General features: G+C 46.9%; 1 protein-coding gene across 1 annotated transcript; it reads left to right on the forward strand.

Moving 5' to 3' along the window:
- Positions 1 to 475: 475 nt before the first annotated feature.
- LOC144739055 (fermitin family homolog 2-like) lies at positions 476 to 18,075 on the forward strand (the record flags this gene model as incomplete). The annotated part of the gene is given in 19 exon segments (XM_078622055.1): positions 476 to 709; positions 5,472 to 5,601; positions 7,098 to 7,111; positions 7,294 to 7,326; positions 8,646 to 8,689; positions 8,691 to 8,872; positions 8,957 to 9,059; positions 9,192 to 9,299; positions 11,709 to 11,843; positions 12,228 to 12,283; positions 12,647 to 12,731; positions 12,733 to 12,766; positions 12,906 to 13,012; positions 13,082 to 13,132; positions 13,134 to 13,169; positions 13,171 to 13,302; positions 17,154 to 17,278; positions 17,368 to 17,509; positions 17,874 to 18,075. Coding segments are annotated over 19 exon segments (1,953 nt in total), but the record flags the coding sequence as incomplete, so codon positions are not given.
- Between the last annotated feature and the right edge of the window lie 4,377 nt (positions 18,076 to 22,452).

Below are 22,452 nucleotides of genomic sequence, written 5' to 3' on the forward strand. Positions count from 1 at the left end.
TTCACCTTCCCTTGAAGTCAGACACGCACACCGGGAGATACCGCCGCTCCGTCCCCATTGTGTCGAGTCCCTGCAGAGCAAAAGCCTGGAAGCAAAGTGGGGTTTTGGGTGGCTTGTCTGTGCTTTAGAGGGATCACAGTGTTACTTTGGAACAAAGACGCAGGTATGAACCTGATATCCCTACAGTAGCACACAAACAGCCACAACGTTCACACAACTCGTCGCTCCCCTCCCTCTCACTTTGACTTCACCGCCCCTGTACAAACCGTGTCTGGACCCTTCCTAGCCAAACGTGATCCTCTGGCCTGGAGGGACATTTTTGGTCAGGTCATTTGACTGTCAGTGGAAAGAAATGGCAGCTACCATATCTTCAATATATTCCTCCTGGGGAAACGCAAAAAAAACACTGTATAGAATAAATCACGTTATAATCATGAATAAATCTAATCAACTGCTCTTTTCCTCTCCAAATCAGACGTGAAGAAGGACTGGTCCGATCATGCTCTTTGGTGGGAGAAGAAGAAGACATGGCTGCTGAAAACCCACTGGACACTAGACAAGTACGGTATTCAAGCAGATGCCCGGCTTCTCTTCACGCCGCAGCACAAGCTTCTCCGCCTCCAGCTGCCCAACATGAAACACATGAAGGTCAAGGTCAACTTCTCTGACCGCGTCTTTAAGGCGGTCTCGGACATCTGCAAAACATTCAGTAAGTGGCGCTAAATTTACAACATAGCCCGAGTGGTTTCCATATTTTCAGCTGAGATGAGTGGAGCGCAGTCACGGGGGAAATGCCAGTTGAGGTGTGACTGATTCAGACAGAGATTTGGAGAGCGGAACCATCGCTTCAGATACGTGGTCTGCAGGGGCAGCAATGCACCCTGTTTCTGATTTTACTCCTGGAACTCCTCTCCATCGAACTTTACAAAACTGACTTTTCTGCTACTTACGGTATTAATGCTTACAATAAATAATACACTGTGTTTATCCAACACGTGCTGCGTGCCAGACTTGCGTCTCCCGACTGGTGCTCTGGAGTCCAAGTTAACCAGGGCTCCATCTGTCTCCCAGTAATGTTTAGTAAACAGAGATTATCAATCTGTCTCCGAAAACACAGACGCAGTAGTGCGTACAAAACGTAAATCAGTCTTGTCCGCTAGTTTTTGTATCAATTCAGTTGTGGAAGGATTTATTTTTTTACTGTTTTTTTTCAAAGATAATGTGACTTTGTAACCGTAGTTCTTGCTGCTGGTGGACATACAGGCACCAGACTGCCCCGTCAGATGAGTCAGAGGTCACACTCCTGTGACCTCTGACCTGCTAACACCCACTTTTCCTTCACCTGACTGTCTCCACCTATATAAATCCATCTAGCAGACAGGGTCATGATCCACCTGTCGTGTCACTGGAACTGTGTTCAGCCGGCAGAATCAGCGGCAGCTTTCCTTTCCTTCAGTCTACTGCTACGACACGTTACACTCGGAGAGGGAGAGAGCAAATGACGCTTGAATGTGAATATACAAAGAATTTCTAAGAGATGGTGGAGGAACAGGCCTGTAGCTTTCTCTCGGGCTTGGCCTGGTTAGGAATGTATACATGCTGCCTCAGTAATAAATCTATTTTGGCCCCTGCAGAAATTCAGGACAAATTGCTGTTGGCACGTGCCAAGTTGTTGTACGGTGGCTGTAAGAGGCCCCCCAAGTACGATACGCTTGGAATACTGTTTGCAGAGTTATTATTTACAAAACCGGGTTTAATCCTGACACACCATCAGATTGTTCTTAACTGTAACCTCTTACACAGACAGCTGACGTAGCTGCTTTCCAGCTGGTCTGCCTTGAAATCGTTGTACAGTTTCCTCTGCATACTTCCTGTCGACTGTGAGCTGCAGAGACTCAGAGGGGCCAGGAAGAGATGTCCAACTGGCCTTTGCTCCAGACCTCCAGGGAGGAGAAGACATACTGGAAAAGAGAGAGGGAGTTTTTTTTTCTCACCGTGGTGCAGCTCATCATTGACTCAAGGGTCTTTTCCCATAGTTCATTTTCATGGGCTTTTTGCACTGGTGCCCTTCAGTCACACAGAAGCCATTTCCTGTTTGAATCTAAGTTCACAGGTCTGTCCACCACTGTACCAGCAGTAGTATTCTTTGGGTCAAACAGTTATTCACTAACTGTATGTAACAAGTCAACACAGAACGTAGATGAAGATCGTTACACAAAAGCATATTTGCTGATGACCAAAAACAACTGCATCCAAATTAAAATGACAAATCATTTCATTTTACATCTCATGGAAGGATGAGCTCATGGTCCAAGTACAGAAAATCTTCATAAATGGAAAAAATATTGTTGTATTTTCTGTACATGTCGTGTCCATAGCAGCTGACAGCTCTAACAGAGGACTGATACCGTCAATGTCATACAGCCTTTCAGTTTCAACTCGTTTGACCTCTGAATGCATCGGGCAGCTTTCACATCCTTTCTGCTCTGCTTATGGGATTGTTCAGTAAAAGAACGAGGGATTTTCCACTTTGAGTTGCGAGATTTCTCGGTCCAATTATGTAAGTGTGCCTTTTGAAGTGCCAAGAATGTTTGAACTATGGTGTTTGTTGTGTTGTAGCGCCAGTTAAAACACCGTAGGAATGCTTTAGGAAATAATGCTGGTCTGTTGCACGGAAAAATCTTACTGCATAAGTTTCACTTGCCTCTTGTGGCTAATATTCATTTGTCAAGTGAAGACGTTCAGACCCGACATGGGCCGACCTTCAGTCACCTATACGCAGTAAATGCACACACACTGCATCCCTTCAGGATTGTTGAGGTCTAGAACACACAACCAACTAACACATGACTGCGGTCCCAGCGTGAGTCTGAGCTGCCACAAAATGAGTCTGCTTTCCCAGGAAAGGGTAACAAGAGTCTGCCTGCTCCACTTAAGTGGTACTGCATGTTTTTTTTAGTCAGCCATCATGTGTGGGACAGCTAAAACACGATATCATTGGAAAATACAATTCTCCACAATACTGGATTATGAGGAGTTAAAGTGATTGCAGGAGAATTGGACGATTGGGCAGAAAGCTGAGCTGTTCACAATCTATGTTGCAATTTGACGTCTGTCGCGGTTTGGTACAACAGAAACATGGACCAACAGCCTATGGTCCGCTTGACTTCCTCTGTGTGCTGGCCGCTGTTGTCACAACACAAGACATGTGTTCAAGTCTTCATGAAAAGAGCACCATTTTCTTTCACCTCATTTTAGCCTCCTGTTGGACTGATGTACAGACCAACTGACATTGCAAACGGTCATAAAAGGTCATCGAATCCTTTTTTCTCCACAGGTAGTGCAGAAAATAGAGTTTATACAGTACTCAGTGATAGGTTTGATTGTAATTGGTTAAAAAAAAAAAAAAGATTAATCGTCATCATTTTTTTTTCCACTAACACAAGTTCTTCATTTATTGCATGTATTGATCGGTCACATGTGAAAGCCTTGTGCAAAAGAAGAAAGTAAAGGGGAAAGAATGAAGTCACTCCTTGAGTTTTTGTCCATGTAGGGTCTTCATATGATTGTACGTGAAGCTGATGGCTATAAAATTAGAATGTGACTGCGTTTGTGATTCTTCTGCGGCTGGCCTTACTCACTGCAGTGAATCATGTGTTCCGAGGAGTAGATCTTCGCAAGCACCGCTGGCGCTCAGTCAACCCCTCTCCGCTGGCTCCAGGCCTGGTTTCTGCCTGAGGTCTGCAGGATGGAGGATCAGGCCTCATTGTCTAGGTGTCAGTTCTGCAAATAGAAATGAACCTAGTTCTTGTAAACACTTCATCATCATCACCCTCCCCTCCTTCTCTCCTTCTCCCCCGAACACACAACTCTGTGCCGTGTGTGTATGGTCACTTTTTTGCCACTGGTACATGATTTTGAACTCGATAAACATGTAATTCAGCACTATTGAGTCTGTCAGTAGATATTAACGACGAAGCTTCCTTGTTTCCAAGTTTGATGCGGTTGTGTTGTGATCAGCTGGTTTTATTCCGTACCGCTGCAGTTTGCAGATCTGCTCCGCCAGCATTAATCTCAGGGTGCATGTGCACAAAGGTTCATCACAACTCAAGCATTCCCATGCTGTAGACTGTGGGCGCTTCACAGCCTTCACAGGTAATCGATGTCTGTACCATTCCATCAGAATACCATTTCTTGATGACATTTACAACACTGATTGTCTTCTTTCTGGAATCAGTTAAGAATGATCCATGTCTGTGTACAAAGCGTCAACCTGGAGCCAATTGATAAATGGATACGCAGTAAACTAATGTGCGTGTGTGGGTAAACACAGTAGCTGGTATTGTTGAAGGAAAAAATGCCACATGCTTCTCCTAAGCCTCCGCGAAACACACACACACAGTACACGCAGTTCGACACACACTCCGCTGTGTGTGTTGGCTTCTCTCACAGCTCAGTGGGGCTAAAGCTTGGCAGCACGCTTGCAACTCACATGGCTGTATAAGGGCACAGGGATTTCACCGCTACACTGAAGCCGAGAAAGAAGAAGGAGGTGGAGGAGGAGGAGGAGTGAGGCAGAGCTCCCATCTGGTAGTTTTTAAAACTCCTGGAATGCTTTTGTTTTAGTTACACAAATCAAACAAGCTTTCTTACTGAGCCAAGACATTCTCCTTCCCTCTGCCACTCCCCCACAACCGCTTCAATCACCTTCTCATCCGTTATGGATCAAATTCTGATACATTTACAGCAGAAAGGTAAAAGATGTTAAATTGGTTTAGTCTATATCAACGTCTTTCATTGGTTATACTATTTCTAAAGAAAAAATGCATCCAGATATACTTTAACGTCGGCGGCATCTATCCCTGTGTCACCCCCCGATATCGGCGCGCCTCCGAAGCCAAACTTCTAACAATCATAGCTGCTGCTGAGTGATGGCTCCCTGGCCTCCGATCCAAGAGAGGAAAGGAAAAGAGGGGAGAGGAGCTGGGCTGCTCTGTTTTAGTCATTAAATCCAGCGCAGTATCGGATTGATTGGCATTTGATGACGCGGCGGTGTGGACAATTTATTTCTAGCTCACCTTTTCTCACCTTTAACAGATCAATTCTTCATACTGGTTCACTTCTACTGTGCTGTTGCTCAATAACAGCAACTAATTTGGTGTGTGTGAGAGGAATAGTTGGAGGAGGGAGTTGGGGATTACAGTTAAAGCGAGATTTGTTGGAACCCCCGAGAAGAGGGATTTGCAATTTTCCACTGCTCGTGTGCACAGCTGTCTACAATTCTCAGCCATCGTCTCTGTCCCTGTGTTACCTTTCACCGTTTAGCAGCTTCCTTGGTATCCCTCCCTTCTCATGCATGTTGTTGTTTGGTTCATTTGAGACTCAAATTCAGGTTTGTTTCACTGTTCACTGTTCAGGCCTCTATTAACTTGACAGATAAATCAAATTAACTTTCCTCACCCTCACTCCAGATATCCGCCATCCAGAGGAGTTATCGCTACTGCGCAAACCGCGCGATCCCAAGAAGAAGAAGAAAAAGTTGGAGGAGGCAGAGGAGGACGATCTGGAGCTGGAGGGTCCTCTTTTAACCCCCTGGATCGGGTCAGTTGATGCTACTGTTTGGAAATCCACCTCAAATATATTCAGCTGTTCATGAGCGACGAGAAAGACAAGATAGAATATAATTTCTTTCAACAGTGGGTTGTAATTTGGTACCATCTGTTCTTTTCATGCACGTCAGGTTTGAGAACCACTGAGATAATGTACTGCTTGTAATGACCAAATATGAATATGTGATATTGAGGGCTCCATGGTCTCTCCAGCCCTGGTTCCTTGGCAGGGAGGATGAAGAATGGTTGAGATTCCACACATAGTTGGTCACGGCTGCCATTTTAAAACCAAACCATGCTACACGACCCCCTCCTTCCTCCAGTGATGGACGAGTTGCAACCAAGTGAGCAGGGAGGGAGCAGAACAAAACGGGCTGCATGCACTGCTGTCAGAGACTTGGTGGAAACCAAGAGGGGCTAACAGCGTTGGACAGGGTGAATGGGGCTCATTGTGTGATTTGAGTCTGTTCCCTGGCCCCTGCGCAGTGTGCTGGCTCCCACATGTAGCTTAAGTGCATATCTGCACTCTCATGTGAGTGGAAAGACGGCTGGGCCACCGGCGTGAGGTTGGTTAACCCCCAGGAGTCAAGAAACACGCCTGCTGACATGCAGCTTGGCTACTGTCAAGCAGATATGGATACAGATTTGTGTCCCCATATCTCAGTGTATTACTAGATAAAAATGTTTATGTGCACAACAAATGCTCACACCCAAAGCTGTAATTATGTTTCTTTCAGGCCGTGCGTCTCTCATGCTTTGGGTAAAGATACATTCCTCTTCACTCCTTTAGGTGTAACTGTTTCATTTGGCAAGAATGTGCAGCATCTGTTTGTTGTCACCAGGTCCTCCCTATCAGATCACATGCAAACAGTCTGAGGATGATTTTCATGGCCAAGCTCTAATGCTCTTATTCCGTCCCATGTGAGGAAGGGCTGGCCCTTCAGCTCAGGTCCCCCTGATTGAAATCACAAGGCCTCGCTGAGCTCAATCCACGACTAGAAGGCGAGGAAGGTGCATGATAGCCTGTCTGAACTCAACGGGGGGAATAAAACTAAGTCAGTGCCTTTTGAATTGCTTATAAGGGAATTGGTGTAATGAATGTAAGTGTGTGTAGGGTGAGATCAGTCCCAGAACCACTTCACCATCTCCAGATTGCCAAGTCCTGACTCCAACCTTTAAACACAGTTTGGAAAAGCCTCTGTCTGTAAGCCCCCCCAGAGAACGTCAGCTGTTGCCTCAGATCACAGCCACCCACCTCAGCCATCATCACCGTTGTAACTCATAGACTGAGGATGACGCAAACGCCCAGGACTTTTGTGATGCAGTTTATGAATGCAGGGCTGGGTCCCTTTCACCAACAACGCCTCGCCTGGGTTTTCACTCAGTTGTGTGTACGTTGGACGGTGAATGAGTGGTTGGAAACGGCCGAACCTGCCAGGGTGATTTCTGTACTGAGGGTGAATTGAGTCATCCTGTCCGACGCCACAGATCTCCTCACTCTCGTCCTTTCCCCCCCTTTTCTTGTCTGTTTTCCTTCCGGACCTTGTCGAGTTCTCAGTATCTTAAATCTGCCCACTTAACGTTTGTCCCCATCCCTCTGCTTTCCTCCTTTCCTTTCCTTTCTTTTCCTTTCCTTTCCTTTCCTTTCCTGCCTTCCTTTCTGTTACTCCTTTTCTTTCATCAGCCTCTGAGGTAATATACATCGGACCTGTCAAAGGTAAGCTTTCCTCTGTCCTCTGCTCCTCAGCACTGCTTCCTCACCCCCCCTGCTCCTACCTACCCATCCCCCCCCGCAGCTGAAGGTTTGAGGTCACATGACATCTGTAGCCTTTGGGACTATCAGCCGAGTCACCAGACCCAACGAGAAGAAGTCAGCTGACTCTCAGAGGTCACACTACGATGGCTTTGGCCTTCATCAGCTCAAATCTCCCTCTTTCTTCCAGCTGCTCGACGCCTGTTTCGCTGTGCTCGAGTTTAAACGTTGACATTGAACGTGCAGTTCAAGCAACAACCCACACTGAAGATGTGTTTAAGAAAAATCCATGGAGATGCCCTCATTGATAAACTTCTCATTGTGTATTTCTAGTCTTACTAGCTGAGCCCCCTCCATCTGCCCCCTCTCTGAAACCCCAGTGTGGGAGCATTAGGGAGTCAATACGTGCTAACATTCTTTGTGCCTTTCTGTGTGAATTTGCGAGTCGGTAAACAGGATGGAAGAGGCCTGCTGGTGTTTTTAATGGCCTGCCAGCTTTCCCCTCGTTCATAGTCTCTCAGATTCCTCAAGAGACCCTATGGGAGATGGGAGTACTCTCTCTGACCTGCTGAACCCGGCATCGGGGGGGAAAAAAATGTCGGCGAAACGAATGAATAACACAGTTCTTCGCGACGGATGGGTGGCCACAGCCTGCACCCTGTTCTCATGACCTCAGCTCGCAAACACAAACATACACATGCTCACTCGCAAACACGAACCGAGCCCAATTCCTGGTTTTAGGAGGGATTTTGTGGCTTAGCCAGTGTTGCTGCTTGACCTATAGACCCTACAAGAGGAGAGAGGGGGACGGAGGGATCTGGGGTCAGGCGTCAGGAAGTGAGTTGTCCTGCCGACTTTGGCGACACATTCAAATCCTTCAGACAATTATTATTACATTTGGTGCTAGGGAAGGTGTGTTTGTCCGTGTTTTCCTGAAAATCCCTCGTCCCATCCTCCTCTCTGTAGCCTGTTGTGCAGTCGTTTGCTGTGTGCGCTGCATTCCTGCAGGTTTTTTGACTGTGAGTAAGTGGGTAACCCTGATGTTCTCGTGCATCATTTGCATGCTGATCCACATCGACTCCTCCAGGAGAACTGTGTTGAAGTCACTCATCTGCAAAGTGTGGGCTGGTCGTCACATGTGTTTTTTCACTGCTAGCTGACCTGGCTGGGCTGCGAGTGTGCGTGCTTTTTTTTTTTTACTTGTTCACCCCTTCCCCCTTGATGCTTTGTTTTGAAGCGTTATCTGATGCATTGAGGCCTAATTGGTGTTTTTGTGCTCACAGGAAGCATCTACTCTAGCCCTGGATTGTACAGTAAGACTATGACCCCCCACTTATGACTCAAGAGATGGAAGCCCACTGTCACCCACCTCTGCCTGGTTTGGGGACAGCCCGCTGTCTGAAGGCAATCCCAGCATCCTCGCTGTCAGCCAGCCCATCTCCTCCCCAGACATCCTGGTTAAACTCTACAAGCCCCAGTCCTTGCTGGACAAAGCCAAAATCAACCAGGGGTGAGAAGACTTGACCCTGTCATAAATGCTGTAGTGTCGCAGAGCGCCACAACGATAACACCAGTTTATTCCCCGTTTGCACAGGTGGTTGGACTCGTCCCGCTCTCTGATGGAACAAGATGTAAAGGAGAACGAGGTGCTGCTGCTTAGATTTAAGTACCACAGTTTCTTCGACCTTAACCCAAAGGTTTGTCCACCGACCGTCATCAAAAACACACGGCAGTTAACCTCACTACGCATTTGTCTGCAACTCAGTCCTTGTAGCACGAAAGTGTGTGTTTACTCAGTTTGTTTACTGCTGCGACCAACCTCTTCACAGTATGATGCCATCCGAGTGAACCAGCTCTACGAACAGGCCAAGTGGGCGATCCTGCTGGAGGAAATTGAGTGCACGGAGGAGGAAATGATGATGTTTGCTGCCCTGCAGGTAGAAAGACAGTGTTTATTTTTGTATGTCTGTTTTTCTCAGGCCCAAGCTGATTGTGACATTTTGGCTAGTTCTCACTTTGGGGCACAACTTGAAAAGGCTGTTCGGGGGGGTGGAAGAGGTAGAATAAGGGGTAGTGTAAGACGTTTAGTTGAAGGTAAGTGGTTAAGCAGGGAAGAATTGAGGCATAGGTGTGTGTGTGTGTGTGTGTGTGTGTGTGGTGATCCTAGTTGTCCTCTTTCAGCATCACTTTGTCAAGGTCTAAGTTTGTGGAGCTACAGTCTTTCACAGAGCAGTGGACACTTTGCCATCTCCACCTCAGTCTAATGAATTGGATGGGCTGGGAGCCCGGCACTCAGCTCCATGGCTGCCAGTTCTGCTGCAGCATGAATACTAAAGCCTGCCTGTGGTTCATTGTTGCAGAATGACTGAGGGTCATTATCACACATAATCCTGCAACGTTTTAGTATCATTCTAGACGCTTTATGATTATTTCTCACGCTGAATATCTGAAATATGAGGGAAAATATTGAAGCATCCACACTCTTGATGAAAGACAGCAATGGAAAAAAAACATTACCAGCTAATAACCAGTCCCCTGAGTAATAGCAAAACTATGCCAATATTTATTCAGAGCTACATTTGAAGGCGTGGAAGCAGGAGAAGGTGGTGAACAGTGGAAGTGATATACAGATGTGAGCCCCTTTCTGCCCCCTCCAAGTCCTGGGGTGTTGCCCCTGCTATTTCTGACCCTCATAAAATGTGGGTGCCAAGACCTGAAGGACGCCTCTCTGTCCTCACCCCCCGGGTAATTATAGAGCATCCCGGGCCACAGGATGCAGCGCGTTGGCCCAGACCACCCACCCCAGCAAGACACCGACTCACTCGTAGACCTGCTCACGTTCCCATAAAACCCTGTTACACGCCGAGGTATTATTCATCAGCTTGGTTAAAATTACACTTAACTGGTTTCCTATTTACTCAAAGGGTGTGTGTGTGTGGGGGGGGGGGCGCTAATCCCAAAGTGGTTGTACAGACTGCTGCTTGTCGCTACCTGTCTGTTAGCTACTGTAGTTGATGGGGGGCCACATGTGCTCATGGCTTTGGCTAAGGTTTCAAGAGGCCCGGGGTTGGTGGGGTGTGGGGGCACACTATCTGCAGAGTTGAGTGGATACTGAGTCTAAATAAAGAGCCGTGATTGTCCAGGTCCAGTATGTACGCTGCTCACGGCTCGTCTCACCTGGGCAGCTGCTTTTCGTAACACGTTGAACCGAGACAATCAGGAGTCAGAAATAGTTACACAGTTTGTTGGTCGCTAACATGACAACACAAAGGAGCGACCGGCCAGCCTCCGCTGCTGCTGCTGCTGTGTGTGTACGACAGCCAGAGTGGTGCGCTCCGGAGAGCCCTTTGTCCCACATTCTGTAACCCCAGCTGGCTCAAAGCCTGACATCTCTCTGTCAAACTCTAACTCTACATCTCTCACTGTCTCAACAGGTGTACATATATTAGAGGGGGTTTGGTGTTGGGCTGCCATTATAAATGCCATTTGTCAACAAGTCGTATTTAGCGTGTGTGACTCATGCTAGCTTGCCAGTAAAGGCCCCAGCTTGGCAAACCAGCGTTTCAATTGTTAACGCGAACACACAGTTCCTTCACCCTTCCTCCTCCACATAAACATCCTCCTCCAGTTTCACATGTAAACCTAGTTAAGACAGATTTATAGCTTGTTATATTCCATATTTTCCCTTTCTTGCCAGTGAATCATCGATCACAATAGTCTGGTTTCTATCTAAAGATGTCACATATTTCTTTTGACATTTGATGTGAAGAAAGTATTTAAATCTATGAATCCCTCTGCAAGGAGGGAAGACAAGGAGTTGTCTCTGTTCCCTGTTTGGAAAGCAGACACCATTTCATTCCTCCTTGTTTCGGTCCAGGTGTAAAACTTTATCACTGTGTATTAATTAACAGCACTTGAGTTCTATAAATGTCAGAAAGGCTCAAACTAATAAAAGTTCCTGCCATGTAAATAGTTTGAGGAGGGAGTTTGAATAATAAACTTAAAGGACATTTGCAGAACAGATGACCAAGGTGTGAGAAACAACAAGGTCTACAGCTGTCTCGTCTCTCTGTGTTGTTTTTCTCCAAGAAGTACAAACATGTCGTAACTGGGAGGTTGTATTTTTTTAAATGGTGAAACTGACCTCTTGGTAACTTTGAGTTATATTCTTAACGTTCCGTATGTGTTTACATGCAGAGGCAGGAGGTGTAGAAGCACATAGTGCATATGTCTACATCTTAGTCTACATCTAAGTCAGGACAGTTGATGCTCACCTGGAAAATGTGCACCAGTAGTGATAATCTGGGCCGTTTCTCTGTCTCTCTCTCTCTCTCTCTCTTACACAGTATCACATCAACAAGCTGTCAATCATGTCTTCAGACAACCACATGAACAACAGTGAGAAGGAGGTGGATGAAGTGGACGCAGCCCTGTCAGACCTGGAGATTACATTGGAGGGAGGAAAGACGTCCAACGCACTGGTACGAAAGCGCTGTTCTGTTGGTTGATTCTGGTGCAAATTAGGAGTTTTCCTACGATTTGCACTTCATTTGTGAAAGTAGTAGTTATCAATTATCAGTCTTATTGGTGAGACATGTATCAGAATAGAATATTGTAGCAAAGATTGTTACAGATTCTTTCACTGTTCGACCATCTTCACTTTCAGGACTTGTGACGTTGATCCAATTCATCAGAGGAAATGGAGCCTTTGGGACACAGCCTGAGACGTGTTGTCATTAGCCTGTGTGTCTGAACTTAGTTGAGCCTGATGTCATTGTTTTGGTTTTCACCCCCATGTTCCTACTTTTTATGTTAAGGATGTCCAAGCTTGTACTAACAGTGTTTGGTCTGTTCCTTCCCTGCAGGGTGACATCACATCTATTCCTGAGCTCGCTGACTATGTCAAAGTCTTCAAGTAAGTGTTTCATCCTTGGATTCAGGACATGTGACCAGCTGGTTTTCAGACCTTTCAGAGAACGTACACAACTGTGTACATGTATCGGTGTAAAAACCTGAAAATGATTTGCATATTTCACTTTCAGTTCAGCTTTAGTAACTGCCGACCGGTCCAAACGTGGTTTAAAACATATTTATGTTTGGCTTCATGCCTCTGCTGACAGGCAGGTGGTCCCTGGGGATGTGGTCACATAAAATGGAAAGAGGGAGAAAGGACGGGGAAATGAAGAGGCATTTCCTTCTTAATGGTTTTCCATGAATGCTCCCAACGAGTGGTATTTTCCATCTGACATGTCCCTCTGTCTCTTATGGATCTCCCAGACCTAAGAAAACTGACGCTGAAAGGCTACAAGCAGTACTGGTGCACGTTCAAAGACATCACAATTTCCTGTTACAAGAGCAAAGAAGAGGCTCATGGGACGCCCGCCTCACCAAATGAACCTTCGAGGTGCAAACTCACACAATGTCCTGTCCGGCCCACACAGGAATATTTACTTATTTTCTGCTGCTGCAAGCGTGTGTACTTGGTGTGCTGCGTCTAACCTTTGACCTCTTGCTCCCCTCTGCCATGTGTCCTTCATGTGTAGGTTGTGAGGTAACGCCAGATGTGAACATCTCAGGTCAGAAATTCAACATCAAGCTGCTCATCCCTGTGGCCGACGGCATGAATGAGATCTGGCTTCGGTGTGACACGGTAACGCTGCGTTCGCCGTTGGCGTCGTCTTGCTCCTGCGGGTTTCTGATCGTCCACGTTTGACTCCAGGAGAAGCAGTATGCCCACTGGATGGCCGCGTGCCGCTTGGCCTCCAAAGGAAAAAACCATGGCCGACAGCTCCTACAACCTGGAGGTCCAGGAACATCCTGTCCTTCCTAAAGATGCAGCACATGAACCCAGATCCTCAGTTCATTGAGCCCATCACGACCGACATCAACCCAGAGTGCCTGGTGTCCCCGCGCTATCTGAAGAAGTACAAAAATAAACAGGTAAGGCCTCGGAGGAAAGAACCTCTCTGGTTTGGAGCCACGACAGCAGCGGCGTGGGCTGAGAACACTCAGTGAAGGTCGCCGTTTGGCCGAGTGTGTGTGTGTGTGTTTTAGTATGAGGTTGTTGACTCGTTTGAGGACTCGGTTGCGAGCGAGACGGAGCAGCCTCTGATGCGTCCCAGATGGACGCCTTCTGGCATCAGCGTTGTCTCGCTATGGAATGCGGCCTCCCTCTGCTCCCTCCGCTCCCCGATCCCACCACCTCCGTTCAAAGGGGGAAACCAGGACAGCCGACGTCCAAACCTCTCAGTCCCCGCCGGCATCTGAGTGTGTACGACCAAAACCCAACAGCATCAGCATCATCACCTCCCTGCACGCATCTTCACTACCAGGTGTCACATTTTAGCACCAACAGTGAACGAACCCTCTTGTACACACACTGGCCGGCGGGTTTGCATCCAGGCATCAGCTCGATGTGTGTGTGTGTACACTGGAGCAGCTGAGTAAGCGACTGCTGGGAGGGGGTCTGCCTCCCCATGGCTTCCTCATGCAGTCCGCTTTTTTGTGAAGTCATCGCAGAAGAGTGGAATGTTGCTCGGGGGGATGGTGTGATTTGGGCTTGGACGCTGACATCTCCTGGAGCGTTTTAGAGCAAGAAAATATTCAGAGTAGATGAATGCAAGTGGAACAGGATGGGATGGAGCTGTGTCTGACATTTTTCTCCGTGTATCACTGAAAGGACATGTGGAAGAAGTTATGACTCATGGTTAGAAAGACGTGCTGTCGATGGTTATTAACAGCGCTGGATGAGTGTGTGTGTGTGTGTGTGTGTGTGTGTGTGTGTGTGTGTGTGTGTGTGTGTGTGTGTGTGTGTGTGTGTGTGTGTGTGTGTGTGTGTGTGTGTGTGTGTGTGTGTGTGTGTGTGTGTGTGTGTGTGCCACGTTACAAACTGCGGCTCTGATACTTGTGGAAACAATGAAAGTTGCATCGGATGTGGTTCTCACACAGTTCGTGGCCCGTTCATGTGCGACTGCTGGTGTCCGGGTGCTCTTGTTCGGTCTCCGTCTGCACCTGTAAGCGCCACGCACACAACGTCACACGTTGGGACGTAACCGGACTGAACGGTCAGCAGCTCTGTCACATGGCCAGACAGTCAGTTCGCTGAAGAAAAGACAGTCCTGGTCCAGTTGACTTTATTTTATCTTCATCACTAGATTCCTTGACCAATAAAACATCCCCTGACCATTTGGAAATACACTGATATCAGGTTTAGTTCAGTAGTCACTGACAGAATTCAGTTTTTTGCTCATGGTGTTTTCTTCTGGATAGAACTGTTGAAGACCAACAAATGTGTTCACACTGACTGAGCAGCTGCAGTCTGATGTCAGTGCACGTTTTTATCTTCATTTGTTGTCTTACATTGCCTGAAAATCCACAAGCACCTTAATATATCCTGATCGTAGTGTCCAGAATTATGTCAGGATCCGGATCAAACCGGATCTAAAGTATCACCTCTTTGTCTCGGTTCTAATGAGTTGATCAGGTGTCACGTTGTTTCTGACACGACCTGTATCAGGACGGATGAAAGAACAGCCTCTGTGAAGGAGGGGCTTGTCTGAGGCGTGTGTGAGTTAACAGGAGCATTAGCCCAGTAGGGGGGGGGGTGTGTGTGTGTGTGTGTGTGTGTGTGTGTGTGTGTGTGTGTGTGTGTGTGTGTGTGTGTGTGTGTGTGTGTGTGTGTGTGTGTGTGTGTGTGTGTGTGTGTGTGTGTGTGTGTGTGTGTGTGTGTGTGTGTGTGTGTGTGTGTGTGTGTGTGGTGTGTGTCAGCCAGCCACTTGGGTTTGTGGTTCTTCCTGGCCTGGCTCCAGTCTTGCTCTCAGACCCACTCAGATAGGGGTTATCCCCAGGCACAACATGAAAGCGTCTCCGCACACATGTGTGTGTGTATACAGTGTGTGTGTGTGTGTGTGTGTGCGCGTCCACCTACGTGTGTACTCGTGCAGTGGGCGTGGAGAAGCAGGAAAATGAGCCGTGCCTGAGAATGCAGCGCGGGAAAAGTGTCTGGGAAAAGCTCTGTCAGCTTTGACCACTCCCCCACCCCCCTCAACTGGACTTCCTGTTGCCAGGACGGTCCGAGGAGACTTCCAGCTCCCAGCGGAGACGCTCTCAGGAATGTTCAGACTAACGTCAACTGGTCTCTGGCCAAAGTGTGTACATCTACATACAGGAAAACAAACGCTAACCGCCCAGGAATAAACACAGCCCGACACAGCCCCACATTCAGTATCTGTACGTTCATTCATTGTACTGCCTGGTACACAGCGCCATCTTGTGGCTGGAGGAAACATTACACTGACTTACTGAGTGGAGCACATCATGTTGAATACCTGTGAACAACCGACTCTCTCTTTCTGCCAAACACGCATGAACCCTCTGCTCATTATGTTGCTCTTATTACTGCCCCCCCCACCCCCCGCGTGCGCACACACACACACACACACACTCTGTTTGGACCCCAGCTCCTCTCAACATTGGTCTCATTTGCTTGCTCACTGTTGAATCTTTGTTTTTTTTTCTCTCCTTGTGCGCGTCTCCGTTATTCCTCCGTGTCCCTGTCCCCTCCCCTCCTCCCCTCTTCAGCAAGGCTTTATCAGGGGACTTGGTAAGTTGAGATGTGTGTCCTCTGGGTGACTTCCATGTCTGCATGCTTGTGTAACATCTCACCACTGTTTGTATCTGACTTCTCCTCTAACATCAACTGCTGTGGCGTAGTGAACAGTAAAACAAAATGTTTGTCTTTTTTTTAAACTGTAGAGCTTTTTAAGAATCTATTCAAGACAAACAAGCAGAGTTAATGGATTTATGTTGTTGTAACTCAATGATGCAAATGGACGCCGTTCTTGTTCTTGATGTTTTAACCCAACATCCCCAAACCTGCTCAGCTTCCCTGCTCCTCCATCGAAGCTAACCAAACATCTCAGCTGACCAGTGTGTTTCAGTAACAGCTCATGATGTCATTTGAACAGATCCATCACAGCCACACAGACGTTCATTGGATGATTAAAGCTTTTTATTGACTTTAAAAACACAAAAGTTGCAACCAGCTCAGCCGTGGTGACAGACAACATTTTACATCCTGACGTGATTAGTTTGCTGTTTGCTGATCAGTCTCCCATTAGTGAGTTGAACGACATAACAATGACATACATATGAATGTAACTGTGATGGATTCGTTCCTGCAGTGATAGTTGTAGCTGATTTAGAAAAGTCCAAACCTAATACACAAACCGGTGAAATGTACCGTGACTTCACCGCTGTCAGCTCATGTCTCCAGTCTGCCACTGTGTGTCCAGTCGTGTTTCCGTGGATCTGGGGTCACTGGGTGCTCTGAACGTGGTGCTGGAACGTGTTTGCTGACATGGGAGGAGTGTGCTGTATGTTAAAGCTCTTAAAGCTAGTTGTCATCGGTCGTCGCTTTACAAGCTCAATAATTCAAATACATGACGTAAATGGACGTCATAAAACAAGTTGGTTCATACACAGCATGAAATCGATCCAATCCAACACTCAGTAACTTACTCCCTAGAAGATTCTCCCATCTTTGGGTTTTAGATGAGCCGACGTGATGGATCACTGTGTTCCACTGGTGTGAATGTCGTTGTGTATCATGGTATTTATGTGAGGAAAGTAGCGTAACTGCTCCAGTAGTTTGTTCCTTCCACCTGTAAACACTGACCTCTAGTGGTGCATGACGTTCATATTTGTAAGGGGAGCGTCACAGTGTGTGGCAGTCGGCAGATCACCTCTGACATCTCTAACATCTCAAATATCAACGTGTGTGTGTTTGTCAGATTTCAGCCCGGATCCTCGAAGCCCACCAGAACGTGGCCCAAATGAGTCTCATCGAGGCCAAGATGCGTTTCATCCAGGCGTGGCAGTCCCTGCCCGAGTTCGGGATCACTCACTTCCTGGCCAAGTAGGATCCTCGTCCAGTGAACCTCTGACGACGACGAGTCTAGATGGACGTGTCCCTCTGACACTCGGTTCTTCCGTGCTCCCGTGCAGGTTCCAGGGGGGCAAACGGGAGGAGCTGATCGGCATCACGTACAACCGTCTGATCCGGATGGATGCCGGCACCGGAGACGCCATTAAGACCTGGCGCTTCAGCAACATGAAGCAGTGGAACGTCAACTGGGAGATCAAGATGGTAGGAAACCTGTGGAACATTCCAGAGTGTTGAAGCTGCCCCCTGTCTTTACCTGGTCCGTCCACCAAACCCCATTCGGTGTCACTTGTTGTCGAATATTTCAGGGACTTGTTTTACCAATGAAATACATTTTCTATTTTTCTTCATTTACTGTTTATGGTCTTTCCTCGTTGTGGTCTAATGTCTGATATGGGACTCATCTGTTTTTAGGTCCCTGTTAACATCTGTTAACATCTGTACCACACTAAGACGCGTTCAAAACCAACATGAACCAGATAAAAGTGGCCGTCTTCAGACATCAGACCCCTAGTGGTGGTTCCTGTCCCGACCTGGTGAGGCCTGAAGGAACGCTCTGTGTGCTCAGGTGACGGTGGAGTTCGCCGACGAGCCCAGCCTGTCGTTCGTCTGTGCCGAGGTCGACTGTAAAGTCGTCCACGAGTTCATCGGGGGCTACATCTTCCTGTCCACACGGGCCAAGGACCAGAACGAGTCTCTGGATGAAGAGATGTTCTATAAGCTCACCAGTGGCTGGGTGTGTGACGGCGCCTCCCTCCAGGGTCAACGAGGTGGGGGGGTCGGGGGGGTCTATATCTGGTTTTATTGTATTCTACTATTCTCAGCGGTTGGAATCGGAGCAGACCTCCGTTACCAGCGGCTGACACCGTTTGTATTCTTCTAGTTTGTAACTGCATTTAATGCTAACAAGGTCATTTGTGAAAACACTAATGTGGTGGACGCAGCCCGGATGAACCTTACAACCCCCCCAACGTGCTCCTGGACCGGCGGCCGTCTCTGAGAACCCATCAGACTGGGGGGGCTGACGTCCACTTATCCCAGTTGGACACGTGTCTGGCGATGGCGGCGCTGTGCGTCCATCCTGTCCGCCCGTAAGCACTTGAGCAGCACCCCCCCCCCCCCTTCATGAAGTAAGCTGGTTATTAGTTGTTAGTTTATTCGGTCGGTCACACCTCCATGACGTGGAGTTTCTCCTTTCTTCTTGCATTAGCTGATAGTTTAGGTGTTTAGAAAACAGCGTCCAGCTGACGGAAGCGTCCTCGCTGCAGACGCACGTGTCCATCCCAACCAGTGCCCCCCCCTCCCTCACCCCCCGGCTGTGTTTAACTAGGATTGTCCGTGTATGGTAAAGACAAGAACGGTTTGGAAGGAAGTTCATACGTATTTAAGGTGTTTGTGTCCCTTTTTATACTTGTTTTTAAAACTATTTAAAGCGTCAACATGAAAGGGAACATTCACCATTTTGGAAGAGTTTACTCGGCAGCTTTCCACTACGTGTGTGTGTGTGTGTGTGTGTGTGCGCGTGCTAAAACACTAAAAACTAAAGGGGCATGATGCTACAGAAAAAACACTACATTTAACACACACACACACACACAGAGGAACGCTCTCGCTGCAGCTGACGACCACCGAGTGCTGCTGAGTCTCCCTGCCAGATGTGGAGCGCGCTCGTCATCCATCACGTCGAAAGAGTCTTTGCATGCACACGTACCGGGAGGGACGCAGTCACTAATCCCCGCGTCGTCCTGTCTCACACCGTATAGTATTATTTTATCATCGCTAGCGTTACACACCAGCAACAGGTCACAGAGTCTGAAGAAGGAATATGTAAACTGGTTTTCTCTGTGTCCTCGGTATGAAGGAGCAGTAAATGAAGTATTATTTTTCTGTAACTAATGTAAAAACACAGGTTTTATAGTATTGTACAGTTTTGTTTTTCTTCTGCTTTTACGGGGTTCAGAAGTCTTTTTTGTTCCTTTCAGAAATGAGGGAACTCCTCTTGTCAACGTGTTGTATTGTCAAATGAAGATGAAATATGAATATATGAAGCTAATACGAGTGTCGAACCTCAGGTTTGACTCAGACGTATGTTGAGTACATATTTTTTTTTCCAACATACCAGATACCTTGGCAACGTGCTGCTTTATTGTCGCGTTTCAGCATTGTTGTTTTCCTTTTCTGGTCTCTACCACTTGTAGCTGACCGCCCATTTGTGGCCCTTTTAGCACATTTTTAGAACTGACAGATATTGTACGTGCATATATATATTTTTTTCAGTCTGGTGTCGTTTGATTCTATAACGTTCGCATGAAGGAGAGTCGTGTTGTTCAGAACGCAGCAGAAATGATCAGATAAGAGAAACCCAAGCCTGTGTTTTTGTTTTGTTTTTTCCATCTTTTTGTTGCCTCAGCAGCAGTGCATGTCCCGCTGCGCTTGTATGACTGTAAAAAATGCATTTATTTTAAAAAATAAAAGTAATTTTTATTTAAATTGAAGCTTTCGTATGTCACGTCCAACTGCCCCTCCCTCCCTGATGTCACCTCCCAGTGGCACAACCAGGACATTTTGTGCACTACGTCTATTTCTCCACTAGAGAGCAGCACACAGCCACATCTCCTGCCCAGCTGCCCTCTGTACTGTCTCGGAACACGTTCTTGGAACACGTTCTTGGAGCGTTTACAGACATTTTAGAATGGATTTCGTCTTAAAATCACCTGCATACTCTGTTTCACCTGCAGTTGTATCTGTTGCCTGCTGAGCCACTGATGATGAACAGGGGGCGCTCACACCACGTAATGTCCACAGCAAGCATCATGTAGCACGACTGGCTGAGTAAGGCAGGATGGAAAACTAAAGGATGACTGAGCATGTGGCAGCTGTACGTTTGACGTAGTGTGAAATTAAACAAGGTCACGAGTGCCAGAGGTGAAAGTGTCTGATGAAAAGATCTTTACAGTCCAACAGTTGTTTCTGGAATGAAAGGACCTAGTTTGACAGCTCCAGTGGTTACAAACCTGAATGAATGAATGATTTATTTCAGTTACATTATACGATTAAATTGAGTACAATCAGCTGACTAAACATACATGCTTGTTCTAAACAATTTTTCACCACAAAATTTAGCAGAACTCTGAAAGTTATCATTTTTTGTAAACAACAGCTCTACAGAATTATTATTTTGGTAAGTTTTTATTTCTTTTCATTTTACAGTTACAGTGGATCCCTGCCGTCTGGTACCTACTTATATATATATATATATATATATATATATGCCAATACAGAATAATTCACACATTCAAAGTAGGACATCGTATAAATATTGAATATTTAATCACAGCTATACCATCTCCTCAACTCATATCCTGTTGTTCTCACCAGCCCGTAGTACTGAGGCGGCCCCATGTCCCATGTTCCCCTCTCTTCCTCCCCGTCATTATTAATTCTCGCCAGCGTCTGTTGCTATGACTCGGTTTCTGTCATATTTTCCATCCATTTTCTATAGTCTGATGGGGACGTTCTTTTCCATAACCTGAGGATATTTCGGGCTGCTGTGACCATCCAGACCTTCATAACTGCAAAGTCATGTTTTGACCCCACCCACCCCCATTATTTGTATTTGGTCATCCAATAACCCAGATCTTGGTGCGAGACCTGGGGTCTCTATCTCCAGGGCCTTAACCAGGTTTCCTATGACTTTGAGTCAAAACGAATCATTTGGGAATAAAACGTGGATGTTTTCTAAGCCGCCTCCTCCCCTGCTGCTTCTAAACTCCCCCCTGTAGCCCACTGATATATTTCCCATGTTCACAATGCGTATAGGAAGTACAGATATTTCAACAATGGCTCGACCTACTGACGTGGAATTCCACAGCCTTGCTAAACTGTGTTGCGAGCAAACAATTAAAATGGAGGAAGTAACGAGACAAAGGGAACAACATCCAGAGCTTTCATGGAAATATTTCTCAGCTTTCCTCGTGCCTTAAGTTCACAGCTGGTTGAAGTCATCGTTCGTGTCACAGAGCTCTCCAGAGGGACGTGTTCTCCACATTCACTCTGTTTTAGCTGACTTAAGTCGGCCTGGACAGCTGACGCGTAGATGCATGTAGATGCAAATGAGCCTCGAACGCTCGTCCGTCTTCGTTGCTCTGACCTTCTCTCAATCAATGTGTCTCTCATTGACTGCAAAGGGTTAAATGTCAGAGCACATTTCACGGTCGCCACCAACAGGACGGAGATGTCAAAGGTTAGATTTGCTGCTTTCGGGGACTTCAGGACGAGCTAAAGCGTCATAGTGAGAAACAGTGACCTCAACTGGCTGAAGCAGGAATTACAGGACACTAGGAAATCAATTCTAGTTTGTGCACCGATGGGAGTACTGGCACTGCGTGTAACAGAATTTAGACAGAGAGGAACAGAGACATGTGTTAATATGAGGTTGGTCACATGACTGTTTCCATCGTGATTGTGTTTTTCAATTTTTGTGCGCTCACACAGAAACGTATGGTCTCATCCACCAGACACAAGTCTCTCATCAGGTCCAGGACGTCACGTTTTTAGCTGTGTAAGTGTCGTTAAAGCCTCCGAGCCGATCAAGAGTGTCTCTTCTCCGCTGATGAGGTCAGGACACGTGGCGGTTATCCGGCGGTTGTGAGCCAAAGACACTTACCTCACCACTTCCTATGACACTGAGGAACCCCCTGAGGCTTTGAACTGAGGGTACACATGTTCCAGATCATGTAGAACCGACCCCCCAACAACACACACACACAGGGACCTGCAACACATTTGCATAGAACTGGTTGATTTGCATAAAAACAGTTTGCGTGACGCCAACTTTTGCCTCAGCTGAGTAAACACACGTGAAATGACTGCTAGTGAGAACAAGCACATTGGATTTGTCTCGTTCTCACTTTAAAAAAAACAAAAAAGAAGATGTATTTAGTTTGTGAAGAACATGTCTTTGCCGGGGGCACGGTGGACCGCTGCTCTTCTGGCTTGTCTGGCAAAGAGAAAACACGCGTGTTTGGGGAATAATCCTTCAGAGTTCCAGCAGAGGAAGAACTGATTAGAATTCGGGGTGAAACTCACAAAGACCAAGAGTTGGTCGATATGTTTCAGTGTTTTATGAATGCGTCAAGGGGGGGGTT

This window comes from Lampetra planeri, unplaced genomic scaffold (genome assembly GCF_965212315.1).
Source record: "Lampetra planeri unplaced genomic scaffold, kcLamPlan1.2.h2 scaffold_1279, whole genome shotgun sequence".
NCBI classification, from domain to species: Eukaryota; Metazoa; Chordata; class Hyperoartia; order Petromyzontiformes; family Petromyzontidae; genus Lampetra; species Lampetra planeri.